Consider the following 25,077-nt stretch of genomic DNA (forward strand, 5'->3'; position numbering starts at 1 on the left):
TGTACAGGCAAGAGAAGAACACAAGTTACCTCCTGAGAAATGCAAGCGTGGGAAGAGGAGGCCAGGAAGGTCGAGGTTTGTATATGAATGACTTTATTTAAGTATGCTGGGCACCACCAGGCAACATGGTTTGGACAGTGTGCGAGGGAACAGTCAGGCAGATCAAACAAATGCTAGATTGGAGACGGCACCTTTCTGTCCGGTCACTGCAGTTTACAAAATGGAGCACTGCTGCTTCTGCGAGGCCAGCAGAGGGGCTGGGAAGGGGAGGAAGAGAGCACTGGCACTGCCTGGGGCACGTGGTAGGCGAGCAGAGGGGTTTGCTTCTTCCCCTCCGCACGTTAACAACAAATCAGCAAGAACACAACTTATTTTCTGGCAGGAGGAGGCTGAGCAGTGAGAGCTCGTCCCTACCTGACGGGTTCTTGCTTAAAAACCATGATCTGTTCTGGTAGGGGTAGGAGAACAAGCAACACGGCCTCAGCTGGGAGCAGAGCACCCAACCTGCCTACCTGCAGCCTCTCGGATCCCGGAGAACCCCCTTTGTGCTAGGGCAGCGTGCTGCTTGCTTACATTCACGCCAGCTCCCGCCGAGCCTCCGCAGCGGGGCTGCTGCAACCCTCCAGCTCCTGCCCCTTCTCAGCTCTGGCGAGGGAGTGACCCCAAGGTGATGGGTGGAAACGAACAGAAAGGAAGGGAACAGGGAGGAACTGCCACCGAACAACTCCAGGCCCACTGCGAATGCCGGGTAATACAGAAAAATCAGTGGTGAAGGAAATGAAGAGCACCAACAGAAGCAAGGGGAACAGTGCCACACCTCCACGCGAGCTGCAGGAGGGATGAGGATGTTCTAGAGAACAGCCAGCAGCTGAGCAGAAAGGCCTAAGCAGCACGAGAGGACAGCAGAACGCAGCCCCTGCGCCAGCTTGCTGCTCCCACCACCGTGTTGAGGTGATTTCTTGTCCTCTCCTTTAGTGTATTCCCAGAGAACAGCGAGGCTCCCTACAGAACGGTTACCGAGCGGCGATGCAGGGCTGGCCGGTTATTTTGCGAAGCGTGTGTGTGCTGTAAACAGTGTTAACATCAAACAACAGACAACTGGGGTGCAGGCGTTCAAGGAAGACCCGAAGCAAAATTCCCAGGTGCTGCGGTCAGTATTGGAGATAATACGCAGACATTTCAATAAATAAAACAATTCTTACATTACGACGCACCTTTCCAACTAGTACTTAGCCCCCGAGTGGATATAGTACACGAGTTATGCCTGGCTGAAAACGCATGCTCCCTTCACCCTGACGTGGCGAGGAGGAGGCAAACAGCCTCAGCTCTTACAGAGCAAGAAGGTGAGAGCTCAGTACTGTGACTCTTGGCAGGTTGAGGGGGAACACACAAGTGCCTTCACCCCCACTCCGGGGCACTTGCTTCCAGAGGAGAAAAGTTATTTAAAACAAGGAATGAGAGAGTAACCGTCTAGCATAATGAAAGCTGATTAGAGATTGCTTTGTTCTACTCCATGCAATATGAACTAAGTCCTATCACCGACTTCTCCGGCTGCGGCACCGACCCACACATCAGTCTGAGAAGTTCCACCCCGCCACACTCACACACACCCACACACACACACCAAAAACAGTGGGGGCAAACGGGCTGAACTGTTGAGAATGTGCTTCCTCTTAATTAAAAAAAATATATTAAAAACAACTTCCAAAACCTACTGATGTCGAAGACGCTGCAGACTAAGGAAAGTAGCTACGGGGCCTCCGCTGTGTATTTCCAGACAACCCAGGCATTGCAGCCAGGCCGACTAAAGCCTGCGTGAGGGGTTTGCAGTGGTTGGCTCCCTTCTGGCTTGCTAGGCAGATTCTAAGCTGTTCCCTTTTGTTTTCGCTTGCTCGTTTTACAGTGGCAAATGTGATCGTAACACAGAAACTAAGGGACTGAAATGAAAAAGGAATGGGCCATTCTGGAGAAATTCAGACTGGGGGTTTCTCCTTTCCATTAAAAAAAAAAAAAAAAAACATCAAAAAATAAAAAAATATGAAGTTAGTATGAATACAACCCTCCTGCTGCTGTCGTCTTTGCTCAGTGACATCGGGGCATGCTGGCGCACACACACACATACAGGCAGCTCTCAGACACTCGGACTCAGAAAAGCGAGTTTAGAACTGAAGTGAGTCTTCGGAGGAGACTGAGGACAGGTCCCAGGGCTAGAAGGTTTTTCGGTGGATGGCACGAGCTCCGTCTTCTTCATATTCCTTTTTCGAAACCCACATTTTCTTAAAGGTGTCCAGTGAGGCCAGAATAGAGCCACTGGGGAGAGACAGACATGTTATGTATTACAGGCAAACGGGGGCACTCCCACTGCCTCTCCGCAGAGAGGAGCTGTTTCTACTGCACAATGCTTCCATGCTTGAGCAAGGTGCCAAGGCTCCTTGTTTCCTACAACAGAAATGCTCTCTGAACGGTCACCTCCTCTCCCGTTAGCCTCAAATGCGCTGGCACCACAGAGCCTGGCACCAGGCACCTCCCAAACAATGTGCTGACACTGCTGCAAACACCAGCCCTCTTCACGTGGGGTCTGGTCTCACTGCTTAGGATTGTGGAGCTGAGTTTAGTTCCCCTGATCATTGAGGGAAAATGCACCTAGAGCCTCTGCCCTAGGGTAGTTCCTACCAACAAGCTTGTTCTACTTTGAACTGGACTGGTTAGGACAACAAGGAGAATTAACAGGACTTGCAGGAGCCTTAAAGATGCGAAGGGTAAGGGGCTGGCAGCATGGAGACAGGCTCAGGAACCAGGCTGAGCATCACGTGGCTGAGCAGTGACACAGCAGCAGGAGGGACAGGGCTCTGAGAGCCAGCAGACAGCGATTCCCCCGCCCTCATCCCACAGAGCGACCCAGCATCGTGCAGTACGTACCCGATCCACGTGGAATACAATCTCTCCTGAGGAGCTGATATCTAGGAGAAGCAGAGAGTCAGTCAGTACTTTTCCAAGCTCCAGCCTGCTCCTCCTGGCACACTGCCCCTCCTACAGCTGACAAACACAGGGATGACCTCTCCCACCATAAAGGCACCCAGCAGATCCCCCACAGAACCACCCCCAGGATCCTAGACAGGTATGCTGCCAGAGGAGCTACTTTCTCTGATGAAACCACACAGGTTTTCATCACAACAGCAGATATTGTTGGGCTGTCTCCAGGAAAGAGACAGCTGGCTTGAACCACATGGCAGCAGCATTTTTAGCACAGTTCTCTCAAGAAGACACACAGAGCATGTGACAAACACCCAAGAGAATGCTCCTACCCTTATTTTGACGTCCTTCGGAGCTAGTTTCTTCACTTCGCTCAAGAGCCTATCACCAAAGCCTGCACAAGACAAAAACAAAGTAGTTTGAATCCCTCAGCAAAATTCCAAGTTCCATCTACTAACAATGTGGCCAGATCCTACACAGTCCTGTTCAAATATCCCACTCTTGATCTCACAAAGAAACCACGTTGAAGGAGCACAGAACACAGCCAGAGAAGTACCCGGATTTTGTCTCAGTCAGACCTCAAACACTACCACAACAGACCGCGTCCCGCAGCAGCAACTTGAGACAAGCAACCAAGATTCCTAACTAGGATCACAAATGTGCCAGTTCCCTCCCTCTCCCCTTGGCCTTCCTCCTGTATCCAGCCCCTTTTGTAGGGCAGAACAGGGTTTGAACGGGGATCTGGAGATATCCACCTGTGGATAAAGGGTGGACAAGTTCTGGCAGAGGATATCTATAAATCAATAGGGGTCAGATGCACCCTGGTTCTGCCTATGACTCAGAAAATTAGTGAGAATCAATGTTCTGCTTCTCACTGTAACTCCCCAAAGAGAACAGAGTTCCCACAACCCTCATCCCACAGGACAAGCTGGGTGATCTGAGTTATCTTCCGTTTCACATGAGAAGGAAAAGGAAAAGCACAGCCCACTGAAAGAGAAGCAGGAACCTTTGAAAAGCGTGGAGCCTCCAGACAGCACAATGTTGGAGAACAGCGTTCGCCTCAGGTCCATATCTGATTTTTGAATGGCAAAAACGAGCACCTCATGGAGTCCTTCACATTCCTCCCCTATCAGGTCTGGCCGGAACAAGAGCTCCGGGGCTCGAAAACGGGCAGGGCCGATCTGCAAGAGGAGAAGGTAGCACAGAGTGAGAGAGCAGTGCGGCCCAGTTCACTGTCTCAAGTTTGGGCCTTTCTCTCTTAGGCAAAACTTCAGAGAAAGTTTCTTGGACACTTGTGCTGCATCATCAGCTCCCAAGCAACCGCCAGATTGACCTACTACTCCTGGCAAAGGCCATTTCCATTTTGCAGATGAAAGAGATAAAGAAACCTGCTGGTACAAATCTTTAAGTTGCTGTTTCAATTGTAGTAAATTCTGCTGAATTGGCTCATGAGTAAGTGCTGTTAGGCAGCACACAATCCAATCTAGTGATTTGCCATAAAAGTATCAATAAATCCTATATTGCTGCTAAATCAAAGCTCTGCACAAATTAATTCACAACACTCGCTCAGCTTCATTCAGCAGGTCAATGGTGGACAAGGGAGCAGATCCACCCCTGGTGCTGGAGGTAAGACCTGTATTTCTTCTCATTCAAGGCTCAATCTTTTGAGGAGTATTCCCAAAACACTCTTCAAACCAACTGTTTCTGCACCTCCAGGCAGAACAAAAACCATGTACAAAACCCCAGTGGGATTTACAGCAAGCAGGTACCAACCCACACTTCATACCTGATCCACATAAAGATTTGCTAGATCAGAGCCTGCACTCAAGCAGCTCTCAGTCTCGCTGGCCATGCTTTGTCCTTACCCAGGACTCCCAGTAGAATCAGTGAGGTTTCTAATAACGTTTTCTTCCCCTAAGAACTCCAGTGCCCCAGCCAGCAGCCTGGGATGAGTTCTGCTCTTTTTAAATTACCCTCTCCCACCCAACATTGCATTAAGTTTCCCATCAGGAGGTAGAAGGCTATTCTGGAAACCCAGTGCATCACAGGAGGAATCTTTTGACAGCAGTCCTCACAAACCTCAATCGTGCTCCCATCTGGCAGGTAGTACTGAGCCTTCTCGGTCTCCAGAGTCTCATCCTTCTGGGGGTTTATTGACAGGTAGCAGGCACGCTGGGAGGAAGCAGAGTCAGGGAGAAGAAGATAAGGGTAAATGCAAATACCTCTCATAAACACGTTTCTGACTACAAAAAGTAAGTTCCTTAACCATCAAAATCCATCCCTCTGGGGAGACCAATTTCAACACTATTTTGTATTGGGGAAAAGACCTTTTGGGTTCTCATCAGGAAAAATACCTTATCTGTTCTTCATGCTTCGGCTCCATGTAATAAGAGACGTTCAGGCTGCTCACAATTGCTCTAGCTGCTGCTCACCTTTTGTTTTCATCCCTCTCTTACTGCTTAAGAAATTATCTCCATCTGCTGCAGATGGGATAATTATCGTGAGAGCACTTCCAAACTACTGTACTGCAAAGCAAAACAGGCACCTGGAACACCTTCAGTGACATTAACCATATACAAAGGTGGCTTTAGGTAACTTGGCAACAGATTAGGAGCATGAACAAAATGTATTATTACATTTCAGAGGAAATAACTAATAGCTGATAGCAAAATTTCTGACTCAACATGGTCTATGTGGCTTGCTGCCCATTGACCACCTACATTCTAAGTTAAAGGAAACAAAATATTTTGACTCTTCAAACTGCTCCAGCAGCCTTATTTTTTCTTCCATAGTTAAGCTTTGCTTTTCTATGTTGTTATCATTTGCAGATTAAAAAACAAACATCTAAACAGAATCACAGAACAGTTGAGGTTGGAAGAGACCTCTTGAGATCATCCAGTCCTCAATGCGTACAGCCCCTCGGTAGGGATTCGACACAATCTGGACTATAAATCTCAGATCACACGATGGCTGAGGTCGTAAGGGACCTCAGGAGGTCATCTTGTTTTTAATGTGTCACTCTCACATTAAAAAAAAAATATATATATACTAAAAATCCCTTTACGTTCAGATGAAGCCTCCTTTGTTTCAGTTTGTGCTTTCTATTCTGTCACTGAACATCACTGAAATGAGTCTGGCTCTGTCTTCTCGGCTCCCTCCCTTCAGATATTTATACACATTGACAAAACCCTCCCAGCTGTCTCTTGCCCAGGCTCGATAACCCCAGCCCTCTCAGTATTTCCTCACATGAGGGTTGCTCCAGTCCCTTAATCATCTTAGAGGCTCTGCTCTCCCTCAGGCAGAAAAAGAAATGAGGTTCAGAGCTAGGTAGGCTGGCACTTCCCAATATATTTTGGAGAGTCAACAACTTCCCTGGGGCAGAAATCCCTCCCTGGATAACCACAGGAGCAGACAGTACATCACCTCCTTGATGGTCTTGACAATCTCAAACTCTGAGGTTGTGTGGAAGTCGTAGCCTTCCTTCCGCAGATAGAGGCGCAGGAAGCGGGACACATCGCGGCCAGCGATGTCAATCCGCATGATGGAGTGAGGCATGGCAAAGCCTTCATAAATGGGAACCGCGTGGGTAACGCCATCCCCCGAGTCCAGCACCACCCCCGTGGTCCTCCCAGTAGCATACCTGGTGAAGGGACAAACCATCAAGCCAAAAAGAGCCATTAAAGGTGAGCCCCAAGCATGCAGCACAACCAGACCCAACTCTAGGAGCAGAGATTTCACACAAACAGGCTATAAAAAAAGATCCCCACAGCCAGTTCTCATCAAATTCCTATAAACTCTATTACAGAAACTGAAATTTAAGTTCAGTTTGTGCTTGAAACAGGAGGTAAGTCAGACATTTGTGTGGTCTTCCCTGCTCTGTTTGGTTTTGGGGAACAAAAAATAGATTTCAAGAAACATTTCACAACAAATCAAAGATGAGAGGTACTTACAGGCTGAGCACAGCTTGCATGGAAATGAACAGTGCTGGCACGTTGAAGGTCTCGAAAAACACCTCAGCAGCACGTTCTCTGTTCTTGCGTGGGTTTAGGGGTGCTTCTGTCAGCAGCACAGGATGCTGGTAAAGAAAAGGAGCTGTGTTGTAATAACCAGGACACAGCTAGATGTGTGCTCCCCCCAAAATTCTGCTTGTTGTTCCACCTCTGGAACCAAGAGTAGAACAAGACACGTGGAAGGGAGTAACTCCAAGTAACTTGCTAGACGGTGAATAATCGCTGGTAGGTTGGGGGACCAGTAGGGCTCTGGTCTAGTTATGAAGAAATCTTAGGAAATCTGCCCTGTGAGTGACCCTTTTTCATTAAGGATGAACAAGGTGACCCTTTGTACCAAAAGTCAGCCAGACTGCCTAAAAAACACAGCCCCTAAGAAAGGGCAAAGGCACACGGTTGTGGCATGTGTAAGCAGAAATATTCCTCCTCCACTTACACAGCCTCTCACTCTCAGTCATGTAATAATTTTTGGTCAGCTCCTTCCAAACCACATGACTGTGGTTTTCTCCTTCCTCACTTCAAATTATGTCACTGCTGAGTGGGTATGCCTGATGCACAGGCAAAACAGGAAAAGTAAGGAGCACTTGGCACAGAGCAGAATATATTAGAGAGTGTGTGAGTAACAAACATTGAAAGTCAGATTTTCAGTCAGGCCAGAACATGAGATATGGGAGGAATTCATCTTGGACATTTCTTGTATCTTCTGAGAGGGGAAAGAGCTTAATTTAACAACAGCTAAGTTTAGAAAGAACAAAGGAGGAGTTCCAAGTTCTTCCCAAAGTTCAAAGACTCCCGGTGTTATGCACAGCAAGGACAGACTCTGGTGCCGTCACGTAATGAAGCATCTCACCTCCTCTGAGAACGTCTGAAGCTGGTCTTTTGAATACACGTACTGCCAGATGCGCTCCATGTCGTTCCAGTCCTTTACTATGCCGTGTTCCATCGGGTATCGGATCGAGAGGAGACCTCTGTGCTCCTGAGCAAACAGAAAGGACAATCCAGCTTACCTGTCAGCGACTGAAACAATTCAATTCTGAGCATTACGACTACAAATTCATCCGAGAGAGTTGCTTATTATCAACTCCACTGAAAAACATCATATCTCTAGTGTACAGGGCAAAGACTGAACACTAATCACAAACATCTCTTCCAGAGAAGCATTTACAAAGACTAAACAAGCTGTTTTACACAGATTTGGAACAAAGGGTGTCTGCAGAGCACATTCCATCCTAACTGTTTTCAAGCCAACATACAGACACCTCTCAAATGGTATCTTTGTTCTACCAGCTTGGCCATGATATAAAATATAACAGGGTGATACTGGGGAATGCAGTTCAGTGCTCAGGGGAAATGTGAGACCAGAATGAATGCCTGCTGACAAAGGCACAGCTGTGGAAAGTGAGCCTCTTGCCCACACCCCAGAGATAAAAGGCAACCAAGCAGGGTCCATTTCTAAAGTTCTCAGTCACAGAGACAGGGATGTAACCATACAGACTGCAAAGCAGCCTAGAAAAAAGGAGAGCTACAGAAGGACTTGTATGAAAATAAATTGGGACCGAGGAAAATGGTTTGTGGACAGCAGGTTGGCACAAAAATTTCATGAAGCTTCCCACTTCAGCTTGGACATGCTTAAAAGTGACAATTTGTTCTGCTCTTCAGGCGTACCCTGCTCTCGAGGAACCCCAGCTCTTTCAAGGGTGACTGCTGCAGCTCTTAGAGCAGCATAGCAAGGTGCACGGAGAACTGCAGTAAGAGGTTTTCTTACCTCTGCCTTCGGACCAATGAAGATGTCCCCTTCTAAAGCACCAGCCATAACACGAACGTGCTTTGGTCTCCCCACACTGCAACAGAGGCAAAAGTATAAATGCTTCAGGAGACAGCTCAGGTGTGCCCAACAATTTACTACCTTTTGCTCCTCTCAGCCCCAAGCAGTGCTCTCTAAGAGCCATGACAGAGTCTGAGCGCACTCCCAGGTGCAGACAGCCCCAGGTTTGCTCTGTGTGAGCTCATCCCAGAATCAGAAGGGAAGGGAGCAGACTGTGGGCACTGCTGAAGTAACAGGACGTGAGCCAGTTGAGTCTGGCCACGCTTTCCCTGATGATTCAGGATTCCAGCAGTGCCTGGGGTAAACGTGGCTAGACTGAGCAGCAGCCTGAGCTGACAGACCCCCACGATACTGCTTGACCTCAGGCAGGCTCCTCAGATTAGAGATTTAGAGTCCCTTGCCCCATTTCACCACACAGATGAGTCTGCATCGGTCAGAACAAATACACTCGTTAAAAAACCACCCTATCCAAAATAACAGCCAGGGCCTGCTCCTGATCCAGCAGTCATTCTTCCAGTAAAGCTGTCAGAAAACCTGCAAGGAAGCTTGGCAGGAATGAAGACTTCAGCCCACACACCAAAGGCATACGCAGGGATTCACACCTCCAGCCCCAACCTTGTCTTTTTGGTGCTGACCTAATGTCTCCAGACTAAAGAATCCTACAAAGCTGTAGTGGTTTGGGGGCTGAGCCTGAGGAAGTGACAGATCATCCTTCATGTCCCATGTGTCCCCCAAACCTACAAGTGCTTAACAGCAGAGATCTTCTCTCTCAGACACTTCTGTACAGCAGGAAAAAAAAAAAAACTTAACCCATTTATCCAGTAACACAATGGGACCACTCTTCCCCTCCACATATCAAAGAATTGGTTCATGGTACCGAGAACTGATCGGGAGTACTTACTAGTTTGGGAAGCAGTATTTCGGTATTTGATCGCCTGCAAAGCCTGCTTTAATCACACCCGAGCCCTGTGGGAGGAACAGACAGATACTCAGTCACCTTCCCAACTTTTAAAAGAGCAGCAAAATACAGCAGCACTGCCAGAACCCCTCCTTTTCCCTCAGAATAGAGCTCCCTGTGGATCCTGCAGGCAGGGCAGGGACTGGAAGGTGCCAGCAGACCAGCTCAGCCGCTAGAGGGGAGTAACCAGCACCCTCCTGGCAGAGGCATCATGCAGGGCACAACTTCCAGGAGCATCCCGCTGTGGCTCCGGGTACACACCCAAACGCCACCCCGTGCAGTAATTTTTCTACCCTGTGCCATTGCTTTTACAGTGTGAGAGAGGTGTGTGAGGCTAAACCCAGGCTCTGCAGTTTTCTGGCGATCTTAAATGCTCCCTTGGTGGAGGAGAACTCTTTGGAAAGTCGTGCAACAGCAACCAACCCCTGCCAGCTGTGGGGAGCACTGCTAAAATGTGTAGGATTAAGGTTGTAAGCCTCACAGAGGTAGAAGACCGGGAGAAGATGAAGGGAGAGTGGATGAAGTCAGGGAAGGGAGTAGGCAGTGTGAAACGAGTTGGAGTGGAGACTAGGGAAAAGAAATTCAGGAGGGGGATAGGCTGGCTGGTGCTAAGGAGGCAGGTCACAGAAATCCCATCAGAAAAGACACTGGGAACTAAATGGGACCGGGCTCTGGACACAACAAAGGTGCCAGTCAGCCTGCAAGAGGAAGGGCTGGAGGCAGGAAAGCAGCTGACAGGATGGGCCTTGTTTAAAAGGGACAAGGGAAGAGATTAGCTCCCATCCCAGCTCCTCCTTCCCCAGCTCCCTTTGCCAGCTGTTTCGGACAAGGTGTCAGGCTTTGCAGGGCGCACTTTGCGAGCTCTGCATCAGGAGCAGGGCCACATCCTGCACCCCCTGCCTCCTGGCAGGTCTCCCAGCCTCTGCACACACAGGCACAGGTGGGATGAGGCAGCCTGTGAAGCATTAAGTAGACGTCCCTTTGGACAGCCACTCCTCCGGCCCCTTGCTTCAAAGCAGAGCCAGGCATAAAACAAACACTGTTTTGATTTTCCTTATCGAGCTTTTAAACTCTGTACCTGGGAAATACTACCAGCCTTTGTCAAGCCCTGCAGCAAAAAAAAACCAAACCCACACTAATAAACCAACAAACAAAAATCCCTGCATGAAATGCAGTGAGGTGACCCCATCAGAATATCGCTCTTAATGAATATTTTATTCTAACCAATGACTGATCTCGCTGCCAGGACTCTCTGCTGCTGGGAAATGGTTTCAGAACAATGATGCCCCTATTTTAACACAGGGGAAAGAAACTAACAAACTTATGCCAGGCCAGGAACTACCCCGCACGTCCTGGTGAGCTTCCCAGTGAGTTATGCATTTTGAGATTTACATATCCAAGCTCAAAGTCAGCTGAATGTGGCGGCAGCTCAGCAATCTCTGCTGGAGCTGAAGACAAAGGTTTGCTTTGAACGTGGCAGCGAGATGGGACTGGAGCAGAGTTGTGCTTCCCAGCGCCTGGGAGCAAAGCGAGTTTGCTGTCTCCATGCCACCAGGACCTGACAGCACCTTCTGGCCATTCAAATTGTCTTCAGAACTTTTTGATTCTTTGAAGGTGTGTGTGTGTACTGAGCAGATCTAGTTATCATACCCCGTTTTCAGATTCCTACGCAATTAGAGGAAAAGGTTTAAGCACTGGGCAATTAAAAACGTTTAAAATAAAGAGCGGGTTTTTCCTCTGTCTCAAGGAAACAAAAAGAGGCAAAACGAGAAAAACGAAACAAATCCTCCTTCTGCTGTAAGCTCAGGTTTATTAAAATTTAAAAGAATTTCAAAATTAACATCCTTCCACCGGTAGCTATCCTGGCTGGGCTTTCCTCCTCCTTGCTGGTTTCTTTTTTCTTTATCTGAGAAAATAAAGAAAGAAACTAGATCTTCCTTGACCTTCATATCTGACATAATCTCATGGAAAATTATCACAAGCATCTTAAAGCATCTGAACGTATCTCTCCTGCCAGGTCTGTGGCCAAAGTCAGTTATTGATTCACCCACCTCGATGTATCTCAGACTCAAATTTCAATGGCAATCCAAGAGAGCCGACCTGCCATGTAATACTTTTTACGCAGAATGCACATCTCATATTCTAAACCTATCTTATTAGATGCACATTTTATAAGATCAAAGCCACAGCAGCTCTTACTGACAGCTCTGATGTTTAAAATGCCCCCACTTTGACAACAAAGCCAAATTTTGTCCTCTTTACATGGAAGAGGAGACAATTCTATGGAGGTCAAGGAGCTTGCACTTGCCTAGGCCACATCTGAACCACCAGGGCTCCCAGGATGTTTTCTCCAGAGAGAGCTTGCTGGAGTGCAAGAGGGGGTCACGCGTGTTTTAGAAGTGACTTACTGGACAGGGAGGAGCATCAGACTGTGCAGGGGTACAGCTGCAGCCTCTCGCTGTACACTATAAAACTCCCTGCTGGAATCGGGGAGCTGAGCACACTGTTTGGTACAAAAAATAAGTCATGTTTTTTTGTGGCCACATACCTGAGTGTCCTTTTGGAACACGCTGGGATACTGGGGCAGGCTGAAACAGGGAGGGTCTGGCTTGTTTACCAGCTCAGAACCTCAGCTCATCCTCCCCACCCTCCCACAGGTGTACGTCCATGGGACAGGGCAGTGTTCAGCCTTGGAAAGCTGTCGGCAGCTCTGTGAGGCAGCAGGAGCGGCACCACCTCTCCGTGCAGCCCCGTTTCCCATCCTGCCTGAGCTCCCGAGAGCACCAAAAATGCAACGTCACCACAGGGCTCATCGGCTGACAGCCTGCGAGCGCTGAAGGCAGATCTCACAACAACTGCTTCATTCCACAGCTCGCACTGGGAGGGGAAAGAGGGAACTCATTTAGCAGAAAGGCAAAAGAATTAGCTTTTAAGACCAGCTGTTAAAACGACAAAAAAAAGAGAGGTGGTTTCTGGCAGCACGTGAACCTTTCTTTAGGTCTGAAGCAGGAACAAGCAATCATTGAGCTAAGTAACAAAAAGGCTGCCGTTAGGCTGGTATTACATGACTGTATCATAACAAATTCTTCCTCACTGAGTGCCTGGGAAGAGCTAACGGCTAGCTACACGCTGCAACACGGCAGGATCAACGTTACTCCAGTCACCGCTAAGAACAATTGACCTAAGCCCTGCCCTTAAGCCCCCAGTAATCTCCCCGCTGTGATTCCAGGGGAAGAAACAACAACAACAACGTGTCTCGGGGAGCTCCAGTTGTAGAGAGACAAGTGGGATGGATAATAAAGGAAAGGTTGGAAGGACTGACTCGATTTGAGATCTATAAACCATTCAGATTGTAAAAAAGGAGTGCGTTGAGGTGTGCTAGGCTAGTACATCACGTCATATGGTGAAAAGATTCAGGGGAAGCTCAGGTGACGCGCAGAGAAGGCAGCACTGCCCCTCTGAAACAGCAAAAACAGGCTCGCTGACAGCAGCAGCCAGAAGGGAGGGGCGGCAACGCGTGACTCAGCCGAGGAGGCTCCCCCCAGCCCCCCCCCCCCTCCTCCCAGCCCCCATCCCCCCCCCCCAGCCTCTCCCTTCCCCTCAGGCCTCCCCAGCGCCCCCAGACACACTGTGGGTGACGGCCAGGCCCCACCGCCGGCCCGACCGGCCCATAACAGCCGCCACACCCCAAATGCGGCCCCCGCCGACGTGGCCCAGGCCGGGCGGAGCCCTGAGGGGCTGAGCGGGGAATTTGTAACGGGAATTTGGGAGCCGGGGGGGTCCCGGCCCGCCGCGCCCCAGAGCCGCCGCCGTGGGGGGGGTCCCGCTGTGAGGGGCGGCGCCCGGTGCATGCCGGGAGCGCGGCCGAGGCCTGGGCGCGGAGCACGCCGGGAGCGCGGCCCCATTGTCCCCCTAGGCACAAAGCGGGGCCGCGGCCCCGCCTGACGGACAGCCGCGCCGGCCAATGAGAGCGCCCGCTCCGCGCAGGGGGCGGGGCAAGAAGTCATCCCAACCAATAGGAGCGCGCCGCCCCGCCCACCCACCCCACCCCACCCCTCAGCGGCGGGGGGGCCGCTCCTCACAGGCGAAGGGCGGCGCCCCTCGGGCGGGTGACTGACAGCCGGCTCAGCCAATCAGGAGCCGCCGAGCCGCTGTAGCCCCGCCCTACCAGGCCGGGTGTGGGGTGAGGGGGGGGGGTGGGGGCGCCCCCATGACAAAGGCATCGCCGCCGCCGGGCCCTCCCCGCTCCCCCCCCGGCCCCGGGGCTCGGCGCCGGCCGCACTCACGTTGTCTATGACGACGGGCTGGTTCGCTATCACGTCGTAGGACTCCATGGCGAGCAGCCGCCGCAGCCACCCGTCAGGGAGCAACAGCCCAGCCGGCGGCGGCGCATGCGCGGAAGGGCGGCGCGCGGCCGGCTGGGTGATGTATTCCCCCTCGGCCGCGGGGGGTGATGGGAGATGTAGTCCTGGCCCCCTCCCCGCCCCGCGCTGTGGGAGGGGTGCGGCGGGAGGGCGCGGGGCATGCTGGGAGTTGTAGTGCGGGGAGGGTGTGAATGGGGGGGCGCAGAGACACGGGGGGCTTTTTTTCTTTTTTCTCCCTTTTTTTGCAATAAAAGGCACACGGAGAGTAAGTTCTCAAATGTTTCAATAAATGCTGAGATGCAGTTTGCAGCCTCAGTTCTTTAGGGAAAATTAGCGGAGGCCTGAGTGTGTGGCTGAGGGTGTACGGCCCCCTCCAGACCCCGCAGCTCCCCTCACAGACCCCCCAGACCCTCTATCTTCCCTCACAGCTCCCCAGACCCCATATTTCCTTTCACACCCCCCTATCTCCCCTCACAGCCCCCTATCTCCCCCCACAGACCCCATATTTCCCCTCACAGCACCCCCAGCTCCCCTCACAGCCCCCCCAAACCCTCCCAGCTCCCCTCACAGCAGCCCCAGACCCTGTAGCTCCCCTCACAGCCCCCAAGCTCCCTCCCCGGACCCGTATCTCCCCTCACATCTCCCCCCAGACCCCGTATTTCCCCTCACAGCCCCCCAACTTCCCCCACAGCTCCCCTCACAGCCCCCCAGCTTCCCCCCACAGACCCTGTAGCTCCCCTCACAGCCCCTCCAGATCCCTTATATCCCCTCACAGCCCCCCAAACTCCCTCACAGCCCCTCAGCTCCCCCCACAGACCCCATATTTCCCCTCACAGCCCCCCCATCTCCCCTCACAGCCCCATAGACCCCATATTTCCCCTCACAGACCCCCTATCTCCCCTCACAGCCCCCGCAGCTCCCCTCACAGACCCCCAGCTCCCTCCACAGACCCCCTATCTCTCCTCACAGCCCCATAGACCCCATATTTCCCCTCACAGACCCCCTATCTCCCCTCACAGCCCCCGCAGCTCCCCTCACAGACCCCCAGCTCCCCCCACAGCCCCCCTATCTCCCCTCACAGCCCCATAGACCCCATATTTCCCCTCACAGACCCCATATTTCTCCTCACAGCCCCCCAGCTCCCCCCACAGCCCCCCTATCTCCCCCCCCCCACCAGGGGTCGCGCTCTCAGCGCGCGGCCCCGGAGCCGTGAGGGCGGCGAGGAGGGGGCGGGGCGAGGCGGGGCCTCCCCTCAGCGCCTCGCGCTGCCATTGGCTGCTCCCACCTGTCAATCACCGTCTCCATGGCAACCGCGGGGCCCGCCCCCTTCCCCCCCCTCCTCCCTCAGCGCCGCGCCGCGCAGCGCCGCTTGGGCCGGGCCGGGCCGGGGGAAGCGGAGCGGAACCGGAGCGACTCCGGAGCGGCTCCGGAGCAGCTGAGGCGCCGCCATGGAGGGCGTGCGGCCTGCTGGGGGTGCCCCCGCGGCGGGGCCGGGCTCTGGTGCGGGCTCCGGGTCGGGTTCGGGCTCGTTTCCATCGCTCTTCCCGCCGGGGCTGCACGGGATCTATGGGGAGTGCCGCCGCCTCTACCCCGAGCAGCCCAACCCGCTGCAGGTCACCGCCATCCTCAAGTACTGGTCAGTGCTGGGGGGGGGGGGTTGGGGGGTGTGGGGGGGATTTGGGGGGTTTGGGGGGTGTAGGGGGGTTAAGGGGGGGTATTGGGGGCTGGGAGGGGGATATTGGGGTCGTGGGGGGAGTAGTGGGGTCTGAGGGGGATATTGGGGTCTGGGGGGGATATGAGGGGGTATTTGGGGTCTGGGGGGGTGTAATGGGGTCTCAGGGGGAAGTAGTGGGGGCTAAGGGGGGGGGATACTGGGGTCTGGGGGGGATACTGGGGTCTTGGGGGGAGTAGTGGGGTCTGAGGGGGGATATGGGGGAACATTGGGGTCTGAGGGGGACATTGGGGTCTGAGGGGAGGAATTGGGGGATATTGGGGTCTGGGGGGGATATGGGGGGATATTGGGGTCTGGGGGGGGAGTAGTGGGGTCTGAGGGGGGACATTGGGGTCTGAGGGGGGGAATTGGGGGATATTGGGGTCTGAGGGGGGAGTAGTGGTGTCTGAGGGGGGATTTTGGGGCTCTGGGGGGCATATTGGGGTCTGAGGGGGGAGTAGTGCAGCTAGGGGTGGAATACTGGGGTCTGGGGGGGGACATTAGGGAACACGGGACTGGGGGGGAGTAGTGGGGTCTGAGAGGGACATTGGGGTCTGGGGGAGGAATATCGGGGTATTGGGGGAGTAGAGGGGCTGGAGGGAGCTGTGGGGGCTTGGGGGGGAACTGTGGGGTCGTGGGAGGAGTTGTGGGGTGAGAGGGGTGTTGAGGAAAGAAGTGGGGCTGGGATGGGGGAGCAGCGGGGCTGCAGGGGTTTGGGGGAGCAGGGAGAGCTTTGAGGGGTTTGGGGGTGCAGGGAGAGGTGCAGGGGCTGCAGGCTGAGGCCCAGGGAGATGCCCAGGAAGGTTTGGGGATGCCACAGGGCAGCGTGCTGGGTGTCAGGGAGGTGTGGGCATAGAGGCAGCTCCAGGGGGATGTGTTTTTGGGGTGACCCACAGCGAGAGATGGGGCTGGTGAGGGCAGGGCATGGGGAAGGGAGTGTATTTCCCTCACTGGGTCAGTTCCTTGGGGCTGCAGCTTCTCCTCCTGGCCAGGAGGCTCGGGCTCTGCCTTCTGACCCAGAGTTTGGGGCTCGGGCATGTCTGAGATTAATGGGATTGTGCCAGCCTCGCAGCACGCACTGGGCTTGGTGCCCCCATAAATCAAGGGAAAGCCTCGTTTGGGGAGAAACCTGGCCAGGGTTGCGTGGCATTTTTCATGAAACCAGTCTTTTTTTTATATTTTCAACGCAATTTGTGTGGCTTGGGAGAATTTGTGATTGCTTTTCTCTCCATGGAGCTGTTTCCCCTCTGCCCACGTTGGGTTCCTTGGGCAGAGATTTCAGCACACCCTGAGCACCAGCCAGGGGAAGGTGCCGCCCAGATGCAAACCCCATTTTTCCCCCCCGAGGCCGCGCTTCTTGCTCCTGAATGAGCTCCATGAATAGAGAACGCGACGCATTTGTACCTGCAGCTTTGAAGTTGGGCTCTTCCTAATAAACTCCTCCGACGCCGCCAGCTCCTGGCGTGAACCCGCGCTGATAGGGAGATTGCGGTGCGAGGTCGAACCGAGGCTGGGGGCGGGAGCATGTGCGAGAGTTGGCCCCAAAACTGGGCCAGCGCCTGTGTCAGCAGCCCTGGAGGAGCAATTCTGTCCCGTGTGTGTTCCTCCAGGCTCGGGGATGGTGCTGGCTGCTCCTGAGCTTGTGGGGGCTTCGAGGGTTTGCACGTAGGGCAGAGGGTGAGATGCTTAAGGGTTTGTCCTTTTGTCAAAGCACCTGTGCTCCCACGTGAGTCAGAAAAAAGCAGCGATGCTCTTTTCAGTGGGGTACGTGCCTCTGGCCCGCGTTAGGAGCTTGCAGCGCAGATACAGCTCCTGCTCCTTTACTCGGAGAGCTTTCTGGTGTTCTTTGCAGAAGTTTCAATACGGTTTTCCAGAGGGCTTCATGCTGTAATGGTAAAAACACTGTAGTATTTTTGCACACGTGCACTTTGCCTTCCCGTGCTCGATGCTTCCTGGACTTAACCCAACCTTCCTCTTCATTTTTTTAGAGGTAACTGGACCATGCTAAACTTATCTCTAGCTGTGATTTGGGGCAGGTCCATCTCCCCTTATAGAACCTGTGGAGACTTCCCACTTGCCTTGAATAACCTGATTTACCTGAGAACCTTTTTGTTTTTAATGCAGGCTGGGGGGACCTGATCCTCTGGACTACGTTAGCATGTACAGAAACGTGGGCAACCCGGCGCTGAACGTCCCTGAGCACTGGCACTACGTCAGCTTCGGCCTGAGTGACTTGTACGGGGACAACCGAGTGCACGAGTAAGCATCACCCGCGTCCTCTTGCTCTGCGTTGTGTTCTGTGTCACATCGGGGGGAGTGGAAGTAGAACCCCGTGCTGCTGTCTGTGTTATTTGAACAGCTGTTTTTCTGGGGGGTGACGTGGGCCACAGAAATTCTTGATGCAGAAGAATTTCTGTGTTCCCCTCTTCAAGCTCTGCGTGCGATATATGTCCTTGTTAGTGGTGTAAGTTGAGCGATTTGTGGTTTTGGTTTTTGTTTGTTTTTTTTTTTTTAACTCCCAGGGAAACTTTTTTTAGCTGAATGTCCCGTGTTTTTCCCTCTTGATAGTCTGCTGTGCTCAAACGCTTCCATCCCGGCTCCTCCCTGTGCATGTTAAATGCCTTCCTCTGGAAAACTGCTGTCAGGGCATTTTTTCCTGTTGCTGGCACGGCAGCGTTACTGTCAGCAAGGGGACTGCCACCCAAGTGCCTGCTGCGTGAAGTGTGAATCTGTCCTAACAGAAGTATAAAACAGTTGGCTGGCTTTCTTTCTGCAGTAATGATTACCTTGGGTTGTTGGTGCGGACAGGCTTTAGGAGGTGGTTCGTGTTAGATGGGGCAAGTAGCATGATCTAATCTCGGTATTGTCTTGCTTTCATCGACTTTGCTCCTTAACTGCAGGTAAAATCAGCAGTCACCCAGCTTTCACAGTCCTGGGGCTCTGAACACAGATTGTTTTTAACCAGAAAAAAAAAAGAAAAAAAGGTCAGGTTGCTGCTGCTGCTGTTCAGTGAAACTCTTGTGCTGTTTCATCGTCGCGGGCTACATATCCCTGATGAATGGCGCAGCAGAAGCCCTGATTTGTTCATCCCAGCTTTTCCTCCTCTGTTTGTCTTGGTTGAGTTTCAGCCAGCATCTTTATGGGTTTTGTTTCACCCAGGTGCTTCTCTTGCAACAGCGGCAGTTGAGCAGTTTCTTTAACCTTACCCACGTCCTCAAGGCGGTTCCTTCTGTTTGTGGAGACAGAGCTGGTTTTCAGAAGTCTCTTTTCAGAGTGGAGTTTACACAGAAACCCAGTGTCACCCAGACCTGCCTGGGGCATTTTGACCAACACGTTTGGCAGCAAACCCCATTCATGAGGTGCTGGGGCAGAGACAGGGTAGGGCAAATAAAAGGCGAAAGAAATGAAAAGAAATTTAAAGGTTTCCTTCCCTTGCTTTCACAAGAGACCCAGCCATGGACACGCAGGCCTTCACACGATGCCTTTGTTCTCAAATCACGAGATTTCATCTTTGCCGCTGAAAAAATGGGGTTGCCAAGATTAGGCAACCTGTGTTTTCCAGCCTCCTTCTGCTGGAAGTTAATTTTGGAGGGAGTAAGTGCTGCGCTGGCTGCTTCTTTTTGGTGGCCTGCCAGCCCGAGGCTTTCTCATGGTGAGAATGTTCTCCTCGACCACACTCACGCCTGGTGGGTTTGGGAGAGAGCAGCGGGAGGACGTGGGGGTCCCAGCTGAAGACACGAAGGGAGAGGAATGGCTTTAATGTGCTTGTATGAGTGAAGAAGCAAATTGTGTAAGGACAAAAACCTCGGGATCTCTCAAACACTGAGCATGAAGTGATCAGCAGGTAGGTGAGCACTGGGAACGGGCAGAGGGAAGGAGCTCAGCCCCACCAGCAGTTCTGTTCCCTGCTCCCAAAACACGACTGCCACGTGGACTGCACGGCTCCGGACTGGCACTTTGTGTGCTCAAGAAGCTCTCATTATCCGGGAGGGAGTGAGAAAGCCCCTATTTATGGTCTCTGCTGCTCAAAGCACTTGGAAATTCTGCTGTCCCAAAGCATCCTGTGGGACAGCTGGCAGGAGAGCGGGACGACAGGGCTGTTTAAATCCTGGGAAGATTTCCTGTAAAGCTGGCGTGGCACTGAGCTCCACTCACTGGCCAGCAGAGACAGCTGCTGGTCTGTGGCTTTTGGTTTGTTTTCCGACTCTTCCTGCAAGGAGCACAGAGCTGGACCTGCCCGCGACAGCGAGGTTGCGGCGATAGAGTCGCGTGTCCCTGACCTCGCTGCCTTTCATCCTTTGGAGGACAAATATCACTGCCAAGGACCGTTTCAATCTCCCCACTTGACTTTGGGTAACAACTGGCTTATTTCTCGTGGACCTCTTCTGGTGATAGGGGACAATCTGAACCAATTACACTGCAGTACCAAATGAGAAGGGCTTTTTGATGATTTTTTGAGTGATGCAGGGCCGAGCTGAAGGCCCCTATATTTTTATTTATAATGGGATAGCAACCAGATGTAGCGCGTAACATGAAAATGTTGACTTGAATTTATATTTTTTAATAAGAACCTGAAAAGCCTGAAGTGGAGCTCTCCCTGTGCCTCCTCGTTGACAGATTTATTTTCAGCTAAAACAGCACCGTTTCCTGCTCTGCTTCAATACCAGCTCCGTGCACGCAGAATAACGGGGAAGAGATCTCAGAATTTCAAACAGGGGAAACCCTTTTTCATTTAAAAACGCTCAGTGCTGCACGGCATAATGGCAACCACGACAGCTGTGCGGGGCTGATGGTGCTCGAAATCCGAAATCCTGACGTCAGGGCGGCGTTAGGGAGCCGCAGGCCTTGCAGGGGGATTGCCAAGTCCCTCGCCTGGCAGTAAGTCCCTCCAGTGGAGCGTGCTGCACCACTCGAGTGGCAGCAGAAGACCTTCTGGGATGTTTTAGCAAGTTAATTGCCATTTCCAACTTTTTCTGTCTACTTTAAAATCAAAACGGATGGGTAAGTGCTTGAACTTAGCGAGCAGGGTTAGAGTACAGCCTTGTGCTTCTTTTTCTGACTGCTTTTGCTTTCTGAAAGAGAAGAGTCACTCACTGCAGCAATGAATGAGTGCACAGGGTGTGAACGTGTGGCCATGGGATGGTTCCCACTCCCTCTTCCATCCTGCAGGGGACACATCCCCATGCAGAGAAGTTGCTCCTGTAGCTCCCCAAACGCTCACCCTTTTTGTTAGGTTCACAAGTGCCTGGGAAATGAAGCTTGTGATGCGATTCCTGAGAACCTGGAAGAGCCTTGCGTGTATTCAAATTGCTAAGCTGTCACTCAGAGCCACAGCAGGAAGCAAAACTTCAATTACAGCTGGGTTACGAGATAAGGTTTGTACGCAGGGCCTGCCCACATCCCAAGAAGAAACACACCAACCGCGTTTTGATGTTTAGCCTTTTATGTAAATGCCAATAATTGGGTTTCCCAACCTACACAAACTTCACGTCGACGAGGGCTTGGTTTTTTTCCTCTCTTCTTTTTCGTGGCAGCCTGCCAGGGGGCTGAGTGCAGCACCGGGATAACGGGGTGGCTCCGTGGGTGGTGCCTCCCCGTGAAAGGTGAGGGTAAGCGTGAGCCCTTCACCATCTCCCCGTCCAGCTTGTGCTCCACTGCCTTGTGTAGCTCCTCTGAATGACCCGGGCTTGTAAAAGGGCAAGGATGCTTGTTAGAGCCGGGAGGAAGAAAAAAAGGAGCGCCAAACTGGATCAGGTAACAAACGCGAGGCTTGCGGAGGGGTGGATGTTTTCTGGAAGGCTTTTTCCAAGGCTGAAAGGAGGCTGAAAAGAGTATTTAGAAAATAGGCTGAAAGTTGGAACGAGCGCTCTCTTTCTTTCGAGTGCACGCTGGCTTCTCTTTTGAGCCCGCATGAATGTAGGATGGAGTGGTGCTGACAGCTGTCACTTTAGTGGCCTCTTAGTTCTGCAGCCTTTCATAAATTTAAAAGCTTGCTGCCCTCCGCTTGCCAGCCTTTAGCCTTAAATTTTGGTATTTAATGGGTCCCTAAGTGCTTTCTAAGCCACAAGCCTGAAGCAGCGCTGAAATACTACACCGAACTCCAAGGTGACAGGGAGCTCTTTCTAAAAGCCGGGGACGACTCTGCCCTCCTTTGTCTTCACCAAAATGCAGTAAAACAAAGAGCCTCTGAGGAGACAGTAAATTAGAGGTGGATGGCGGTGGTTGTTACGGATCAATATTTCAGAGGAGATTCTGAAACAGCGCTGATAGAAAACAGGATGCAAGTGGAGAAATGAAAGATCGAACCAGTCTGGGAGCCGAGCATGAAATTCCAGGAAAATTACTAAAACCCCGAAGTTTTCTTCCATCTTTTGTGGTGTCCAGTTTCTTGCCAGCGTGGGATTGAAGCATGCTTGATGCAGGAGACCCTCAGGACACTTTGAAATACCATCAGAGAGGTGCCAGCCCCTCCTCATCCTCACCTTGCCGCACTCGGCTGCTAGCTCTGAAGCCAGGTGACACCGACTCCTTGGTACCACTTCGGGGTGTGGATAGGGAAGCGAGGTTGAGTTTGGGGACAGATCTTCAAGTTGAGGGCCTTCTGGGAACTGTTGCTGGAGAATAGAGCCCCTGCTAGAGGGAATTACATGGGCACGGACATCGGTAAGCCTGAATTTAGGAAGGAGGTGCCAGAGCTAAGTCTGGAGGAGGGAAGAGTTCAAGATGAGTGCTCAACCCTCCTTTTCTTACTCGTTCTGTTCATCCAGCAGAGGCTGACCCAAATGTGGTGCTTATTTTTCTGATCAGCCTTCTTTCTGAGGCAGAGGGGAGAGGAAATGTTGTGGCAGCTCTCTCCCACATGTGTTCTCTGGTGTCTAGAGATGCAGTTGTGCTTCCACGATGCCTGCTGGAAGCACTTGTGGGTCCATCTCTTCTGCCTGCTTGGTCTGGGGACCCTCGTCCTTTGCAGAGCTTTGAATTTGAGCAACGGGTTCAAAAATGGGGATGTTTTAAAGACCCACAAGTGTGATGTAACATTCAATTCCACGTTTCCCCAGCAGAAACCATCTCAACCAAGCATCGTGCCCACTTCCACACCCTGTTGGTGGTGTCCCCCGATGGCTGGGGCAGGGCTTGCGTTCCTCTGCTGGGGACAGACCTCCCTTGAAGCTATGGGCACCACGGGGAAACCTTTTTTTTCCCCTCCTCCCATGCAGAGAGTGCACTTGGCTTCCAAATATCATTTGCTGGAGGTAGTTAGCACCGTTAATGACGTGGAGGATGGAGGCCACCTACGGAGAGGGCTGCTCCGTGTGCCTGCGGAGCTCGGGGGACCAGAGCACGCCTGAGCTGTGCTAGGTTTGGAATTATTTTTTTGTGAAGCATTGAAGGAAATTCGTTTAATGTTTGCTGTAAAGTGGTTGAGTTTACAAGAAAGGCCTGTTTTCAATAAAAAAGGAAGAGATTGGATGTAGGTTTACAGCTGAGCGTTCCCGAAAGCAAGGCCGGCTTCCTGCTCGGTAGCGCATCTGCGCGTGCATCCTGGTAAGAGGAGCCTCTGCTGCCACGCAGGGCTGGGGCACGGCGTTCAAAGCAGGCGATTTCTGTTCTGTCAGCAGAAATGCATCTGCGAGCTCGGCGTTTGGGGGGGAGTTGGCCCCAGCCAGGGCTCCCTTGCTGTCATCTGGCTGGGCTGGCGCAGGGCGAGCTCGCGCGCTCCGCTTTCCCAGCGGGTTCAGCCTGCCGGGAGGAGGAGCGATGGGAGATCAAACCTGGGTCTTCCTCTGCGAGATTGCTCAGTTTGATAAAGATCGGCTTAGGATGTTCTAAAAAGCAGTAATTAAAAGATAGGGTTGGTTTTTGTCTTGGTGGGACACGAAGGTAAAAGCATTTCTTCGTCTGTGTGGCCGCTCCAGCTGTGAGATCAAAGGAAAGCTGACTTTTTTTTTTTTTTATCCTTTTGCTTGCTGGAATAACGACACTAGCAAAATTAACGTTTAAAGAGATGCATCTGAATGCTGTTACTCGGACCTAATCCCTTTTCCTCCTCAATGCTGGGAGCGTGCCTTGCTAGCTGGTGCGGTGCTAGGGTAGTGTGTGTGCATCGTGGTGGGACGGTGGTTGCCAATTAGCAGATTTATTTTAAAATTTGAGCTATCAGCATTCCCCCCCCCTCTCCCCCAAGCTGCAAACCCCACGGTGATTACTAAACTCGTCTGCCTTTCTACTGTCACCTCAATTTTGAATCGAGGCCCAGTAGGCAGTGACACCAGGCGAACAAAGGAGGGCTGTAAATCTTTGGTGGTCTCCCATTCACATGGTATTCCCTCCCCTGGACAAAGGGGTGGCGAGGGCTCCGGGTGCCACGCTGCCTCCAAGGGGTGGTAAACAAGGGATGGATGGCTTGGGGGAGGCATTTGTGATCAGTTGACAAAGCTGATTCGGGTAGCTGGGATGCCACCTGACAAAGAGGCCTGAGGTTTAAAGAGAGATTCTGCTGGGGCTCTTGAGAACAAAAAAGGAGAGGGGAAAAAAAGCCCAGAAAAGTGTTTTTTGCAGGATGTAACCAGGGTGGGAGGAGGTGAAGAGGGACTCGGCCATTCTTGGGGAGCTCTGATTTAAGCCCAGAGGGTAGAAACAAGGGAAGGAGGGAGGGAAGGGTGCACAGATGGCTCATTGTTTTGTCTAGCTCGGCATTCTTGCACTGCCCAAGCGAAGGGCGATTGTTTTAAAATCCCTTTTTGCAAGGGGAGCTGTTTGCTTTTCAGCTATCGAAGATGCAAACTGTAAACCAGAGGGGCTGGGCTTTGCCACCCCTGTGTTTCGGAGGGTCAGGGCACGGGGTGCTCGTGGGGCAGCGAGGCATCACCCATAGGGGAACGGGGAAAGGGATGCAGCAGCGGGGGAGGAGGATGCACACGGGGAAGGGATGCACACAGGGGCTGATGGAAAGCAGCATCCACCCTGGAGAGCTGTACCAAGGGCTGAAACGTGGCATAAACCTGGCACGTACCCAGCCTGCAAAGATACCTGATGTACAACCCACGTTTCTTATAGTATTTATTTTTTATTTATTTTTTTTGTAGCCCATGGCTCATTAGCCCGGAGAACCACGCGGCAAATTCTATACTGTTATTCTTTCTACCGGTGCAGCTCCTTCCCCCGCCTCCCCTGGGGATTGTTGTGGCCTTTCTGGAGCTTTCTGGGGGCCTTTTTTGGCATGGTCGACAAAAATAAAC

The 25,077-nt window shown here is 52.1% G+C and overlaps 2 protein-coding genes across 4 annotated transcripts in view; one reads left to right on the forward strand and one right to left on the reverse strand.

Moving 5' to 3' along the window:
• Positions 1–75: 75 nt before the first annotated feature.
• ACTR1A (actin related protein 1A) lies at positions 76–14,208 on the reverse strand. The gene is made up of 11 exons (XM_068688329.1): positions 14,050–14,208; positions 9,707–9,771; positions 8,746–8,821; positions 7,831–7,956; positions 6,924–7,048; positions 6,397–6,613; positions 5,053–5,145; positions 3,980–4,154; positions 3,306–3,367; positions 2,920–2,960; positions 76–2,310 (listed from the first exon to the last, which is right to left on the reverse strand). Exons 1-11 carry the CDS (start codon positions 14,095–14,097, stop codon positions 2,208–2,210), a joined length of 1,131 nt encoding a protein of 376 aa, XP_068544430.1. The 5' UTR covers positions 14,098–14,208; the 3' UTR covers positions 76–2,207.
• Positions 14,209–15,444: 1,236 nt separating this feature from the next.
• SUFU (SUFU negative regulator of hedgehog signaling) overlaps positions 15,445–25,077 on the forward strand; it is an 82,514-nt gene continuing 72,881 nt past the window's right edge. The window contains exons 1-2 of one of the 3 annotated variants that reach the window (XM_068688333.1): positions 15,445–15,763; positions 17,963–18,097. In XM_068688333.1, the coding sequence (XP_068544434.1) occupies positions 15,576–15,763; positions 17,963–18,097 (323 nt within the window). In that variant the 5' untranslated portion in view covers positions 15,445–15,575. The remainder of the gene's footprint in view (positions 15,764–17,962; positions 18,098–25,077) is intronic. The other 2 variants (XM_068688331.1, XM_068688332.1) reach the window with 2 other exon arrangements.

This window comes from Anas acuta, chromosome 7, assembly GCF_963932015.1.
Source record: "Anas acuta chromosome 7, bAnaAcu1.1, whole genome shotgun sequence".
In the NCBI taxonomy this organism is placed as follows: Eukaryota; Metazoa; Chordata; class Aves; order Anseriformes; family Anatidae; genus Anas; species Anas acuta.